The following is a 16037-nucleotide window of genomic DNA, read 5'->3' as shown; positions in this document are numbered from 1 at the left end:
GCTTTATTCTCTTAGCAAGTAGCTGGGATCTTAAACGTTAAACTACTTTCAACAAAAGGCTACTGCTCCCCAACTGGACCATGCCAAAAACCTGGGGGGTCTGGCCCAGGATCATAATAGCTGGGTGCGAAATATGAGTGATCATTAGGCCTGTTGGCTTGGTATTGTAGGATTGATTACAGAGTGATGCTGTTCAAGTGATCTTTCATCCAGTCAGCACTGTTTTGTAAAGTAGCTAAGTTTGAAATATTTCCATACTGCTTTGTCAGCTGGCCTTGTCTTTTATAGTTATGTTGAACAAGCCTTTGTGAACTGGAAACTGTCACACGTGAATTTAAAAATGGGATTGGCTTGGAAAAGTGATTATTTGACAGTATCATTGGCTGTTCTCGTTGCCCTGTTACTTTTTATTTGTTTTGCACAGGACGTGGTTATGAAGATATCTGGGTTAGCCCAATTCATTTGGTGAACAGCTTGAGCACCATAGTATAAAACCAAAACACTGCGGATGCTGGAAATCTGAAATAAAAATAGAAAATGCTGGGGAAAAACTCAGCAAGTCTGGCAGCATCTGCAGAGAGAGGAACAGAGTTAACGTTTTGAGAGAGTCATACAGACTCGGGTGTTTTCCACACCCGCCCACCGCAAGGCAATGGACCTCTGGCTGGGGCGCCACCTCGCCCGCGGTGGACCTCGCCCGCGGTGGACCTCGCCCGCGACTGGGCAGGAAAATCCCGACCTCTGTTTCTCTCTCCACAGTCGCTGCCAGACCTGCTGAGCTTTTCCAGTGTTTTCTGTTTTTATTTGAGCATGATAGTACCTAGCAATGTGATTGGGCAGCTTTGTAAATGTGCATTCTTTCATTAAAATAGTGAGTTGAAAGTTTGAAGTTATCCCATGACTGATTAATATCCTGCAATAGCTTGTTGAGTATATAGGCCATAAATTGAGATTTGGTGCGTGTTCAGGAATGTCCAGTTCTGAAGTGGGTCGGGACTCTTCCACTTATCAGTGTAGACGATGAGGAAGATTTTTGGGGTGGAGGAAGGGGGATGTTACTCAGGATCCTTGCACTGTAGCTTTTCAGTTCATCGATATTTTTGTTAACATTTTTCAGTAGCCACTGGGGTTGAGGATGTTGACGCTTTAGAAGGCGTCAATCAATCAAGAGGTGCCAGGTTCAATGAAAAGTGAAAACTCCTCACTGATTATGACATTTTCTATTTTCCACACCAGCATTATCCTTCCCTAAGTAAAATTGGAATTTATAACTGACTTTAATCTATACCTGGTGCTCCTGTTAACCTGGGAGTGCTGCCACTTGCGGGGTGAAACTTGAAAAAAAATTCATTTTATTTTAGTGGCTTTAGAATTTTGGATGCTGGCAGGATCCTAGGGCTCTTCTGTGATGCCTGCTGACCATGTGAGGCCTATAGAAGGCAGTGTCCTTTTTGAGCACTGGTTTGGCTGCTTGAGCAGAACGATGGGTTCCTGTGCTTCCGTCTCGGAGTGATGTGCTTGGGTAAGGCCCAGCACACCCTCCCCTTATTGACCATGGTGGTTTCTAAGTCTTTAAGAGTGCCAGGATTGGCCAGCCAATGTGGTATGTTGGGCCTTCATAGTTAGGCTTAACCAGCTGAGAGATTGGATCAGGAATTTTTGGTAAAAACAAAAAGCTAAAAGCTACTGCGGATGCTGGAAATCCAAAACAAAATAAAAACAGAATTACCTGGAAAAACTCAGCAAGTCTGGCAGCATCGGCGGAGAAGAAATCAGTCAACGTTTCGAGCCCTCATGGCCCTTCAGCAGAACTGAAGCATAGTTTCAACAAGGGAGAAATATAAATTGGTTTAAGGTGGGTGGGGGGGAAGAGACACATTGAGGGTGTGGTGTGAGCAGATAATCAAAAGATGTCAGAGACAAAAGGGTCAAAGAGGTGTTGAAGGTGGTGGTCTTTGTCTGAGAGAAGTGCTAATTAAGAATGCAAGACAGGATATTCAAAGTACAGCTCTAGTGGGGGTGGGGTGGAAAGACTAAAGGTTTTAGTTTTAGATTTAAAAATAATGGAAATAGGTGGGGAAAGAAGAATCTATATAAATTATTGAAAAAAAAGGCGGGTGGGGGGGGAAAAGAAACGGGGTGGGGATGGGGGGAGGGGGGTTTAAGATCTAAAGTTGTTGAATTCAATATTCAGCCCAGAAGGCTGTAAAGTGCCTAGTCGGAAGATGAGGTGCTGTTCCTCCAGTTTGCGTTGGGCTTCACTGGAACAATGCAGCAAGCCAAGGACAGACATGTGGGCAAGAGAACAGGGTGGAGTGTTAAAATGGCAAGCGACAGGGAGGTTTGGGTCTTTCTTGCGGACAGACCGCAGGTGTTCCGCAAAACGGTCGCCCAGTTTGCGTTTGGTCTCTCCAATGTAGAGGAGACCGCATTGGGAGCAACGAATGCAGTAGACTAAGTTAGGGGAAATGCAAGTGAAATGCTGCTTCACTTGAAAGGAGTGTTTGGGCCCTTGGACGGTGAGGAGAGAGGAAGTGAAGGGGCAGGTGTTGCATCTTCTGCGTGGGCATGGGGAGGTGCCATAAGTGGGGGTTGAGGAGTAGGGGGTGATGGAGGAGTGGACCAGGGTGTCCCGGAGGGAACGATCCCTACGGAATGCCGTCAAGGGGGGTGAAGGGAAGATGTGTTTGGTGGTGGCATCATGCTGGAGTTGGCGGAAATGGCGGAGGATGATCCTTTGAATGCGGAGGCTGGTGGGGTGATAAGTGAGGACAAGGGGGACCCTATCATGTTTCTGGGAAGGAGGAGAAGGCGTGAGGGAGGATGCGCGGGATATGGGCCGGACACGGTTGAGGGCCCTGTCAACGACCGTGGATGGAAAACCTCGGTTAAGGAAGAAGGAGGACATGTCAGAGGAGCTGTTTTTGAAGGTAGCGTCATCAGAACAGATGCGACGGAGGCGAAGGAACTGAGAGAATGGGATGGATCAGAACAGATGCGACGGAGGCGAAGGAACTGAGAGAATGGGATGGATTTTGTGTGTTTGCTGTGTGGCACCTAGGTGGTGATAATAAAAACTGTCTACTTTATCCCCAATCCATAAGCATGGAATCTTGCTGGGAGCAGGTAGAGTAACTGCGAAAAACCAACAATTTTGTATCTCAAGTTTTCTTGATGAATCGTTTTTTGTTGTCCGTCCTGATATAGCGATCAGTAACTGTAAACTTTCATGTTTTATGATGCACCCTTCCAGCTCATCAGGTTAAATGTTGATAGACCCATTTACTGGTTGCCTTGGAGATCCTCGCTAGTTTCCAAAATTCTTTTTGCTTTCATTGCCTGAAGGGAAGGCCATGTGAGCACAAGACCCTACTGTAAATTACAGCCTCAGCTTGATGCAATTCTATGCAAATACAAATATAATTCCAAGGTTTCAAGTTCGGATGTTTCCAACTGGTGCCTGAGTTACTGGTAGAAGCAGGCGGTGAATAGAAAGAGTTTTACTGATGCCTGAAGGAATTGCTTCTGTTTTGTGGTGCATTCTTCCAGAAACTAATCTGGGTGTTTCGACATTGACTAGGCTGCTTTCTTTAAGCCTTGAAAATGTTTTCCTAATAGGTGCAAAAATGAGCGTTTTTCAGTAGACTGGATTTTGTATATTGTGTATATTGTATCTTTTTACTCTGTGTAGATTTGTGGGGAGCAAGGTAATAGGGGGAATATAATCGTTTATTAACCATTTGGAATCCATTTGTCTTTAATCTGCATTGTCTTTGATCAGTAGCTTCACCTTTGTCAGAAATTCAGCTCTGATCCTCCTTGTGCTTTGGAACCTGAAGGCGTCTATGTTGCACTTCTCTGAACTGTTTTGAATCACATGTCACAAAAGTATAATAGACCAGAAAAATATTATGAAAATTATTGTGAAGAAGGTTTATGGGGGTACGTATAGTTGGGTCTGTCTGTGTGATTTAATTACATTTGGAGTCCAGTAGACTGCAAGCTTGAAATCATCAAAAGAAGGTGGGTAGAGAAACGTGCTTGACATGCTAATGAGTAAACATGGATGCTGGTTTTGCGTGTAAGGAATTTGTATTTTTAGATAGATGAAGGGGTTTGGATTTCAAAGGGATCATAGCCTGTTTACAACTAGCCAGATAAGCAAGGCGCAAAGGAGTGTGTTTTTTCCCAAAGGTTACTGACAATATTGGCAATATGAAAGTTTTAAATGATGAATTTCAAAGACACATGGAACAATCGAATTTACATATTTAAAAAGAAACACGTATAAAGGAGAAAGAAAGGCTATGTGGGAGAAGGCCATGTAAGATCTGACAGGAGTACGTGAAATAACCTTAATGAAGCCTCCTGCCATTTGTGCATAAGCCTGCTATATAACGAAACTGAAGTTGGGGAAAAGCCATTTGGAATTCCACTGTCAAATGGGTATTATGTTAACTTGCTGGTTCTGTTTTAAATCTAAAATCTATTTTGGACTGTTGCCTTAAATGGGGTGTAACTGGGGGGTCAGGTTGATTAGGAATTTTAGGAGTTATTATAGTAATAAGTAATTGTAGTCTAATGTATGTGCTTGAAATATTTTATTTTGTTAAATATTTTAATTTAATTTTTAAAACCTCTAAAGGTCTTGGTGGGCTAATTACTTCTGAATTTGGTGCACACATCTTCTTGTAATAAATACAAATTGCAAACCCCTTGTGATAGCACAACCAAGTTCCCCTTGTGGATTTGGTCTGCCTGGCATCTGCCATGTCATAACTAATGCATTGACTTTGAAAGTGGGGCACCAACTGTGTTACAAACATGACGGCACATAAGCAAATCAAGCTTAGATACTCTGAATATGTGTAACAGCATGTTGATGATTTCCGATTTGTACTGACTTGGAAATTGTCAAGAAATGTTCAACAATTGCAGACAAAACCATTTCTTTTCCACCTTTGGTGATTTACATGTTTCTTTTTTCCGAGATGCATTATGTTACTGCGCCATAAGGAAAGTCTTGCACCATTCCCTAGCCTTTGTTGGTCCACATATTTTTGAAATGCTGTTTACCTCTTTTTATTTCGGAAAAAAAATAATGCAGAAGAAGAAAAAAAGTCAATGCAGAAACCAGAGTGAGAAAACTTTGTGCTAAATGGAGTTGCACATGTGCAAAGGGAAGGCATTGGCAGCATATCCATACTTGTTTCAGATAGAAAAACTGGACTGCTCCAATCAGTTTGAATACAGACCATTAGCTAACTTAAGTGCTCACTTATCCCCTGTTCTATTTAATTTCAATTTGGCTCGGGTTTCCAGACTGCATTCAGTGGGCCATGTGAGCCTTCTGCTAGCTGTCAACATGGCCTTTCAAAGCCAGAAATCCTGGGGAAGTTTGTGCTTCGAATTTTTTTTTGATGCTTCTTTGTTCTATTTGAATTTTATAGGGAGCTTGGAATAGGTTGATTTTAATTCTGTTACCATTATTGGTGAATAAATCCTGAATCAGAGCGAGAAATGATTGAATGACACTGGCCTACCTAATGGGATCTATTCCATAAAATTTCAGAACAGAAATGTTTAAACAACAGCCTGGATTTTGCGATTAGCCGTGAAGCAAGGGTTCTTATCCCTGAGCAAAGAGTAAGCCTTGCTGAGACATCTAGTGGTTTCTCTGGTGAGGAATTTTGCCTCTATCTCGGTGCAGTGATACTGCAACTGATTGCAGCGTTCTTTACTGGGCATTCCCAACGTGGAGCTGGAGTGATGTCATCAGGCTGTCCGAGCAACCAATCGCATTAAAGGATTTTCAGGGACATCCAACCACGAAACATAAAACGATAAAATAAAATCATGTTTAAATCTTTTTACAAGGAGCAAATTAAAGATCAGAATACATACAAAGGTAGAAACTAAGAAATTCTGGGGAGAAAAACTTTAAAAAAAAATTATTGAAGGTCTAGTTTAAATTAATCAAATAGCGATGCTTTACGACACTCCGTGAATATAAGCTTATTCTTTCAGGGCTAGCTCTGTTCATCAAATTTTATTATTCACATCAGTGTTAAAAACCTCGCGCCTGATTGAACAAGGTGCAACTTTTTACAGGGTTTCTGTCAGCAATTTTGGAATGGGAAGGTTGAAATTCTCATTGGTGGCTGGCTCTGGGGGGGCAGGTGTAGAGTTGTCCACTACTCAGCCTATGGCGGAGCCCGGAATGATAGACCGCAACTTAAGGACTTCCATGCAAACCTGCGCTTGCCCAACATCCTGAAGTTCAGGTCAGTTTCAGAGGGGCAATGAAATTGAATGCTGACAATTTCACCATCAGTCCCCCAGCGCCCCCACAAAATCCAGGCCAGTGAGCCTAATGAAGACGCTGATGGATTCTATTGCCGAATTGTTATTAAAGCAAGTGCTATCTTACAGATAAAAGCAAAAAACTGCGGATGCTGGAAATCCAAAACAAAAATAACTATCGTACAGACTTTTTTTGAGCTGGCTGGGATGATTCACTCATCAGATCTTATCCATAAAGCTATTTGGAGATGATAGTTAATTCTTTTTTACCCCATTAGTATTTGTCAGTTCTAATGAAGCACTCAATGTTATCTCGCTACTGATGAAGAACCTGTGGACAATACTCATATGTCTGAACATCATCAAATTAACAATCCTGGAGGTGCTTCCTTCCATTAAGCTGCAACAGAAACCAAGGTTATCAAGCGGTAAAATCAGACTCCTGGCTTTAAGTAGTCCTTTAATATAATTTTGTTTAGTAGAGCTGAAGTACGCACAGTGAAAAGTGTAACATCTTGTAGTGTGTATGGTGCAATTCAACAGCAGCTTGCATTTATAACAGGGTCTTGTTAATACAAAGAAAAATATTGCTGAAAAAAGAGACATGCTGTCAAAGTTTTTTTCTTGCACCCATCAGGACAGATTCGCAAGAATACCACTTGCCAACCAATCAGCACCCTCTTCTCATGCAGTTTAAATTGTTGCTCCCTTTTAAGATTTGGTATTCTCGCAATTCTGTCCTGATGAGTGCAAGACGAAAAGCTTCAATAATATGTCTCTTTTTTCAACAATACTCCAGTTCTGCACTAACAAACAACTATAAAGAAATGTCTTGAAGCACATCACAAATATGTATAGGGAATAGGTACAGGAAAAGAAAGAAAGACGTGCATTTATATAGCGCTTTTCATGACCACTGGACATCACAAAGCACTTTATAGCCAATGAAATACTTTTTGAAGAGATTGTTGTAAGGTAGTAAATGTGGCAGCCAATTTGCACACAGTCCAAACTATTTCCTGACAGACCTCTGTTGCTTCATGCTCTATTTCCAATATTTGGTGAAACCAACTACACTGAATCATCCAGAAGGTTTCTTTGTATTGGTTCATGTTTCATAATGCTGTTCAGCCTGATTACAGCTTTATTAAAAGGGACACTATTGAGAAGTTTAATGCTTTTTTTTATTAAAGGGAAAATTAAACCTCCTACGACCTTATTTTTAATCTCCAGACCATCTCAGTATGTGGGTCATTGCAGCAACCAGAACACGCAATCATTTCCTCCAAGTTTGAGGTGTGTGGACAAAGCATCTGTCAGAAATCCATCCAGGTGGAACTAAGTAGGATGAGAATTGCACTGAATGAACCTCTTTCAGTGCATATATGCACATCGAGAAAGCTGCAGTGGTTTTGCCAGGCCCTTGGGTGCTTTCTCTAGCCTGCCTCTGGAAGGGTGTGCAGGATATCAAATGGTGCCGCTGGTAGAATTAGGGGCTATTTAACAGTTATACTGACTCCCTTCACTGTGGAGAAATTGTTCTCAAACTGTCCCTGTTCTCTTGTGTGTTTCAGTTTGCCAGGGTGTGGATCCCTGACGCAGAGGATGTTTGGAAATCTGCTGAACTTCTCAAAGACTATAAACCACGAGACACAGTGCTTCATCTGAAATTGGAGGATGACAAGGTAAATTGAAGTCTTGTGTTTTAAATTTGTGATTGAACAGGAACTGGCAGATACTACAATGCAAAGCCTGACACCTTGATTATTAATACTGATTTAGGAATTAGTGCTTTCCTTCTTATAGTACGTCGCAGGCATAGGACATTGGTGTTTGCAAGCTCTCAATCAAGCCCTCCATGATGATCATGCTGGGGATACACTTCAGATTCCCTCTCCCTCACACAGACCAAGACAGTGACCTTCTAGTTTTAAAAAAAAGACAATGAATTTGTACATTTAAGAATCGGGGTAGGGGATATGTAGAAATTCTGCAAGGTTGTTCTGATCCAGCAGAAAGGATTGAGGAATTTCTGGCATAAGTTATACCAACGAGAATAGTGTTTCTGCAGATTTTTATGCTGGTTTAAAGAACTGTCAGTTAGCATGCAGGTACAGCAAGTGATTAGGAAGGCAAATGGAATATTTATTGCAAGGAGAATGGAATATAAAAGTAGGGAAGTTTTTACTGCAGCTGTAAAGGACCTTGGTGAGACTGCATCTTGAGCACTGTTTACAGTTTTGATGATATTTGAAACAGGACACAATTGCGTTAGAAGCACTTCAGAGAAGGTTCATTAGACTGATCCCTGGGATGAAGAAAGGTTGAACAGGTTGGGCCTGTACCCATTGGCGTTTAGAAGAATGAGAGGTGATTTTGAAGCATATAAGATCCTCAGGGGACTGGGTAGGTTGGATACTGGGAGGATATTTCCTCTTGTGGGAGAGGCTAGAACTAGAGGGGCACAGTTTGAGAATAAAAGGTTTGCCATTTAAGACTGAGTTGAGGAGAAACATTTTCTGAGAATTGTTAGTCTGTGGATTTCTCTCCCCCAGTGAGCAGTGGAGGCTGGGTCATTGTATTTATTCAGGTCAGAGTTAGACAGATTTTTGACAGACGAGGGAGTCAAGGGTTATTGGGGCCAGACAGGAAAGTGGAGTTGAGACCACAACCAGATCAGCCATGATCTTATTTGAATGGTGGACCAGCCTTGAACGGCTGAATGGCCTTCTCCTCCTCTGCTGCTGTGAAAAACTATTGCATTGGAAGCCAGATCCGCCCACAAAATGGCTCACACTCTGGATCAAATTAATGGACATGATGAGCTTCTGCTGATTTTTCCCATTTGCGGCTCATGATGAGGCTCTTCAAATTAAGCGCCCCCCATTAGCTGCTTGAGAATGTGTGGGCACCTTTCAAAAGTTTTTAACCTTTTAATTTGCTGACAAATTGAAACTAATAGACATACACCACACCCACTAGCAATCGGTCTGCACAGTTTTTAAAGTCTTCAGTTATTTAAAATCTGATTGCTGAAAAGAGGGACACGTTGCCGAAGCTTTTTGGCTTACACCCTTCAGGACAAACTGAAGAATGCCAAATTTCAAACAATCACAATAACGGACACCAAAAAAAAGGTGCTGATTGGTTGGCAAGTTGACTCTGATTGGCTGAGGTGTTGCCATGGAGAAAGCAGTGGGGGAATTATAGTTTCCCCAAGCTCCTAGGCAATTCAAAAAAAGGCACACGGCTTGAGCATATTCCTTTTGTTTGAAGAGAGGGTCCCTTTGTGTGAATATATGTCACTTCCAGCAAGTGTAAATGAGCCACATTATGAACTTGATCGGTTGTTATTCTAACTGAAGGACTGATTTCAAAGCTGTAATTTAATCTTGGGGCCTTAAATAGTTTGGAAGTGACTGCTTTTTTTGTGTGTGTTTGGTGAAGGGTGGGGGATGGTATTTTTTGCGCATAGGTCACTGCTGGGAAATTTCTCTATATTTCAAGTTCTGAAAGTGCAGTCAGGATTGTTCAAAATTGTTCAACTTGTTTAAAATCTGATTACTCACAGATGGAGGACTAAACATCCTTATACATTTATTTTTTTTTTGAAAGAAACCCATTTTCAGCTGTCTCTTCTTAGGCAGTCCCTCGGGGTTGAGGATGACTTGCTTCCACACTTAAAAATGAGTTTTCAGCTGTATTAATAAAGCGGCACCCCAGGTTATCACTCTCAAATATATCACAGAACATTTTTAATGCAAGGAAAAAAAGCAATTACACACTAAAACATTGTTTGATTGCACTGGGTTTGTGAAAGATTTTACTTTTATGATCACGTAAATGCATTTGAGTAGAAGCTGGGTCTGCAGCATCACTTTGGGGAAACAAGCGCCATTTGGGTCCAGATTTCCAATTGCTCTCAAAAGTGGCAACTCCAGCCCCTCGTCATCTTTTGCCATTTTTTAAATGCTACACGTCAGTATTTTTCTGCTAATTTACAACACAAGGGTTCCTTCCATGTGTGAACAGAATCAAGGCCCCCTGACCACAAGCAAGTTGTCAATATTTAAAAAGCGCCCAGTTGAGAGCCAGTATCACCCCCTCCCCAGGGCTTCCATTTCAGTTTTGAGCCTAAGCGGAGAAATAAGCCAATCAACTGTTACTGCTCTTTCAAACCCGGCAGCCCGGAGATGAATTTAGAAGCTGTCGCAAAGAATTCATTCGAAGCATGTTGGAAGTTCGATGCACTTCAGCCGCTTTCAATTCCTATGTCTAACGGCAGATTATTTCACTGTGAAATTATTTTGTGGTAGTTATGTTAACGGATCTCATTAAAATGGACCGACTAGGCTTTTAACAAAGCTGCTTGTGTTTGTTTATGAACTCGATGCGACTGTGGTGAAACTGTCACTGGGCTGCGAGCACACAATGCCGCTGATGTGGTTCCACTGCCTCCCTCGACAAATAGAGAGTTGTCAAATGCCCGAAGACAGTGATCTTTTAGTACTCTGATAAGCTCGCAAGACTTCTGTCTGCTGCTGACTTATTGCAATTAATCAAATAGAGAGGGACCCAAAGCCTGCAGTGACTTAGTAACCGTGAATAGCAGACTGCCGGGCTGGGCCTGGTCCTGGTCCAAATCCTCTCGGCTTTTGCAGTTTCCAAGCGCAGGACCACGGACAAAAAAGTAGTGTGAAACGAATGACCTTCATAAAAATGTGCGATGTGTTTTCTAACTGAAGGACTGATTTCAAAACTGTAATTTAATCTTGGGGCCTTAAATAGTTTGGAAGTGACTGCTTTTTTTGTGTGTGTTTGGTGAAGGGGGGGGGATTTTTTGCACATATGTCACTGCTGGACAATTTCTCTATATTTCAAGTTCTGAAAGTGCCCAGTTAAACAGTAAAATTCCCTCTATTCTGTCCCAACCATATGCTTAAGCCTCTCTGCAGAACTGTATCTCCCACAGCGCTAGTATACCTCATCCATTTCTCACATTGGCTATTCTAGGGGGTTCTCTAAGTGAGATTGCCCATTAGTGCCTAATTATGGTCACTTTTGAGCTGTAGACCATGTCTATTAGGAATTAAGTTGACTGTCCAAACCTATTTCACTTGGAATCCTTGCAGTCATCAGATACATTTTCATTCAATTGGTTTGGGTTTGATTTAAACACAAGTCCCAGGGAGATGAAAGAACAGCCCACTGTTTCACTTTTTCTACATTCTTCCATGGGATGTGGGCATTGCTGGCTAGGCCAGCATTTATTGCCCATCCCTAATTACCCTCTAAGGTGGTGGTGAACTGCTGCCTTGAACCATTGCAGTCCATGTGGTACACCCACAGTGTTGTTAAGGAAGGGAGCTCCAGGCTTTGACCCAGCGACAGTGAAGGAATAATATTACTGTCCCACATGCTTCTTGCTGCCTGAGTTTGTCTGTCTTTACAACAAACTCCCTTTTTCCTTTATGTAAACATTGGGAGCAGAATAGGCCTATTTAATATGGGCTTCAATGCAGTAGCTGTTGAGGAGTGAGAATTGTAAACTTCTGAAGAAGCTTGGGATTTCAGGTTGACAGTTTTTCAGATATTCCAGTGCCTTTTAATCTTGTTTGTCTAATAGTGACCTGGAGTGTTACTGAACCACAGTCTCCCTCATCTTGGTTAATAACTGGACTTGGAATCTGGGACAACGTTTGAACCCTGAGTAGCTGCTAATTGGTTCCCCACTGACAACAAGTGCAGTTGGTGGTGTCGCTTATTGTGTCTACTTTTAAACTCCTGTGTGGCTAGTTTTTTTTTTGGCACTGACGTTGCAACTGTGTCACTACTATACAGGCCAGAGCTGATGCCATTTTTATTCCAGTAACTTTGACTTGTTAGTAACTTAAAAAGTAAAATTTATTTTATTTAATATGGTGGGACCATCAGTAAAGACTCCTTCCTCGATACGTATTGGGATAGAACTTCAGTGGAGATTCCTGCTCTTCCCCCCGCAACCAACCTTCCCAGTCATTTTGGTGAAGGAAAGAAGGAACCAAGTGTATAATAGGGAGTCGATCTACTCAGGCCATCTTCTGCTCCCATTAAAACTTAAACTCTTCCTGCATAGTTTGATTTATTTAAAAGTAATACGATTACACAGAAGCTGATAACTAACAGTATAATGCTTAGGTGTACAAAATACTTTTTAAAAAAAAAAATAATTTTTTGGGAACAATTTAACAAAAACTTCCAACTTATAAAATGTTAAGTGAGTGATACCTCCATGTAGTGTGGGAAGAAAAGATTATATTGAGAAACCAAATTCATACATTGAAAAAAATCTGTTGCAGCCCTGAAGTAGATTTCACTGCCAAAAGACAAAGGAATTCTTCTCAATAACCAGGCATTGAGTGTAGTTTAAGGATTAATAACTAATAACTATTATCGTAATTGTTAGGATGCATCATCAGTGATGTCAGATAATGTCAGATCACATGTAACTGGAACCCAAGGGAAGAAGGTTCTAATGGAGTCCTGCTGAAGTTCATCTCTGCAAATAGTCAATAACTGTTCACTAGTTTGCAACAGCATGGTTCCCAACTCTCTTCTATCAAAGGTACTCAAAGCCTGGTCATGATATTAATACGTGGTGGCAACAGCAAAGCAATTCTTCTCAATGACCAGGCATGAGGATATGATATGTGCCTAATGTTGAGTAGACAAGGGGTGAACATGGTCCCTTTGTTTTTGACACCTGACGTGTAAACTATTCTTAATGAATAAGAGCAAAATGCTGCAGATGATGGAATTGTGAATCAAAAACTTGGGACACTGCAATTCTCGGGTCTGCCAACAGCTGAGAGACCACAAGTCAGTGACTCGGCTATTAAACCATTCCTCAGAACTATTCTTAATGCCTGATATGAGCTTTGAAGTAAAATGGCCATTGTCCTTCATAATCGAATTGTTCTCCTAAAACTAACCTATTGCATTGTGGTTTATCTGCAAATCAAAAGACCTGTCTCTTGGAGCGCACCGATTCTGTTTTCACCTTAGTTCTTTAAAAACAAAGCATTTTCTTTATATTTTTGGTCACATGGGGGGGAAAAGGTAAAATATAGAAAAGCCATTGCTTGAGACATAACAGAGCTCTGTGTCTGTCACAACTTGTCCTTGGGAATTGATGATGAATGAAACTTTCCCTCTCCGTTTGTTCCAGGTTTTCCTCTGTTATAATATGCCTCTTTCCCAATGTTAACCTGTGGCCTATGAGAACTCTGTATGGTTCAGGATGGAGTGAAATTCTCCCGAACCATCATTGAGCCATATTTCCAAATTATATTCTGCTGGAGTTCCGTCAAACCTAACATTGCCATTGAGTTCTGTCCATGTCGGGACAGAAAATGAAATGCAATTTAATAGAAATCTCAATAAACTATAAGCATGATTGAAAAGTTGGCAGCGATGACAATAACCTTCCTACTGACCCCCACCCCTGCAAGGAGTCATTTGATGACTCATCAGCTGACTGTGATATTTGGCTTTGTTAACTTTTACCCTGCTGGCCCAGTGGGTAGCCCTCTTGCCCCTAAATCAGGAGGTTGTGGGTTCAAGTCCTCCAGAGACTTGAGCAGTAAAATCTAGGCTGCTACTCCAGTGCAGTCACAGAGAGAGTGCTGCACTGTTGCAGGTGCTGTCTGTCTTTCAGTTATGATTTTAAGTGGAGACCCCCATCTGCTTTTTCAGGTGGGCCTAAAAGATCATATAGCACTATTTGAAGAAGTGCATGAGGGTTGTCAATATTTATCTCTTCAATCAGCATCACAAAAACAGATTACCTAGTCATAATCACATTGCTATTTGTGGGACCTTGTTGGCACAAATTGACCGCCATGATTCCTATGTTACACCTATGACTACACTTCAGAAGCACTTCATTGCATGTAAAACATTCTGGAATATCCTGGGTTTGTGATGGATGCTATATAAATGCAAGTCTTTTTTGCTTGTTTTTTTTTATATATATAACTTAGTGAAGATTTGAATATTACCGTGTACTAACTAGGCAGGCGCACCCGATTTTGCAGTTCCTGTTGCGGCCTGACTACCACAACACCAAGAGCTTGCAATTATATAGTGCCTTCAACATAGTAAAGCTTCCCAAGGCGTTTCACAGGAGTATTATCAAACAAAACTAAAATATGTCATGAGCTGAAGTAATAACGTCACGTGAAGCACTAAGGCACCTTCTTGCCCGGTAGGGAGATTAACTGACGCATGACATTCCCATTGCTCCATTTTGGTCTTCACAGCTATGCAATCACCCTCATTATTTTCTTTCCTTTAGGAGACTCAATATAAAATTGATCCACAAACCAAGGAACTTCCACCTCTACGGAACCCTGACATTCTTGTGGGTGAAAACGATCTCACGGCGCTCAGTTATCTCCACGAGCCTGCAGTTCTGCACAATCTCAAAGTACGCTTCATGGATTCGAAACTCATCTATACTTATTGTGGTAAGTAAGGAACTATTCGAATGCCACTCTGCCCTTGAAAGTTGAAGGCAAAGGATAATTTAAACTCATTCAGTGAATCAAGAATTGGCAAGTATTCACTCTTGTTATTTTGGGCCAGGAGACACATACAAGATTCATTGACGCAGGGAACCAATTCATATTGGGTGATATAGACATATGAATATGCAAACATATGAATTCAGAGCAGGAGTAGGTCATTCAGCCCCACAAGCCAGCTCCGCTATTCAATAAGATCATGCCTCAATGCCACTCTCCTGCCTACCCTTGACTCTTTGATCCCCTTGTTAGGCTAGAATTTACCTATCTATGCTGTAAAAAAAAGAATATTCAATTACCCTGTCTCTACCACTCTCTGGGAAATATGAATGGACTTCCACAAAAAGATTACAAATTCATTTTAATTATGATAGTTATTCAATAATTGCAGTGGTATGGCTAGCCTAGCTGTACATAAGTACTGGGCAAATTAGTCATTATAGCAGTGTTGGATTCCAGCAGCTGACTCTCGCTGCTGGAAGTCTGAAACTAGGTCATAATATTCTGTGTCTGCCTCAATGTCCACTTATTGGCACTGATGTTGTGCCCTGCTTTGGTCGAAGAAAAGCTGTTATTTTCTCCCCTAGAAGCAGTAAATGTGTTGCACATATTTGTGATCCTATTGATGTAAATACAGTGCGGCTTCTCTTTACGATCGTAGGAAGAAGGAATTTTGGTGGTAAAATACAATATGAGGCAATATAGTCAATGTCAGTTGGACATAGGACCCCTTCAAAAAGGTTACTCTTGACTTCTACGACCAATTGTCAGAAGTTACATGCTGATGCTTTTTGACATTGTAACAATAAGGTATGGGTTGATAATTCTTGTCATAACGCCCCTTCCTCCGAGGTCTCACTTTAACCCTGGAATGTACATTACTATGAAGCTGCCTCCTTAATGGCTTCGCTTCAAATTAACTAGAGTGCTCCTGTAATCAGTTGGTTGCTGCTGGGCTCTGCCACTCAATTACTGGATTCCCATTGTATAGATTTCCAATAAACTGGATTCATTCCCACTGTGTAGATGATCAATGGTTGGATCCATTCCCACCTGTAGATGCCTAGCGGAATAAATCCATTTTCGCTTACTAAAACTGGGCACACTCCCTTTGAGTATGAAGGTTTTGATTCCAGTCTCCACTCAGTAAGCTGTTCAACTTGGAACCAA

General features: G+C 41.5%; 1 protein-coding gene across 1 annotated transcript in view; it reads left to right on the top strand.

Annotated features, from left to right (window-relative positions):
• myo5aa (myosin VAa) overlaps nucleotides 1-16037 on the top strand; it is a 193630-nt gene that overhangs the window by 44351 nt on the left and 133242 nt on the right. The window contains exons 3-4 of the mRNA XM_078530249.1: nucleotides 7878-7988; nucleotides 14639-14810. Of these exons, the coding sequence (XP_078386375.1) occupies nucleotides 7878-7988; nucleotides 14639-14810 (283 nt within the window). The remainder of the gene's footprint in view (nucleotides 1-7877; nucleotides 7989-14638; nucleotides 14811-16037) is intronic.

This window comes from Cetorhinus maximus, chromosome 26 (genome assembly GCF_964194155.1).
Source record: "Cetorhinus maximus chromosome 26, sCetMax3.hap1.1, whole genome shotgun sequence".
In the NCBI taxonomy this organism is placed as follows: Eukaryota; Metazoa; Chordata; class Chondrichthyes; order Lamniformes; family Cetorhinidae; genus Cetorhinus; species Cetorhinus maximus.
This window is presented reverse-complemented; position numbering and strand designations above follow the sequence as displayed.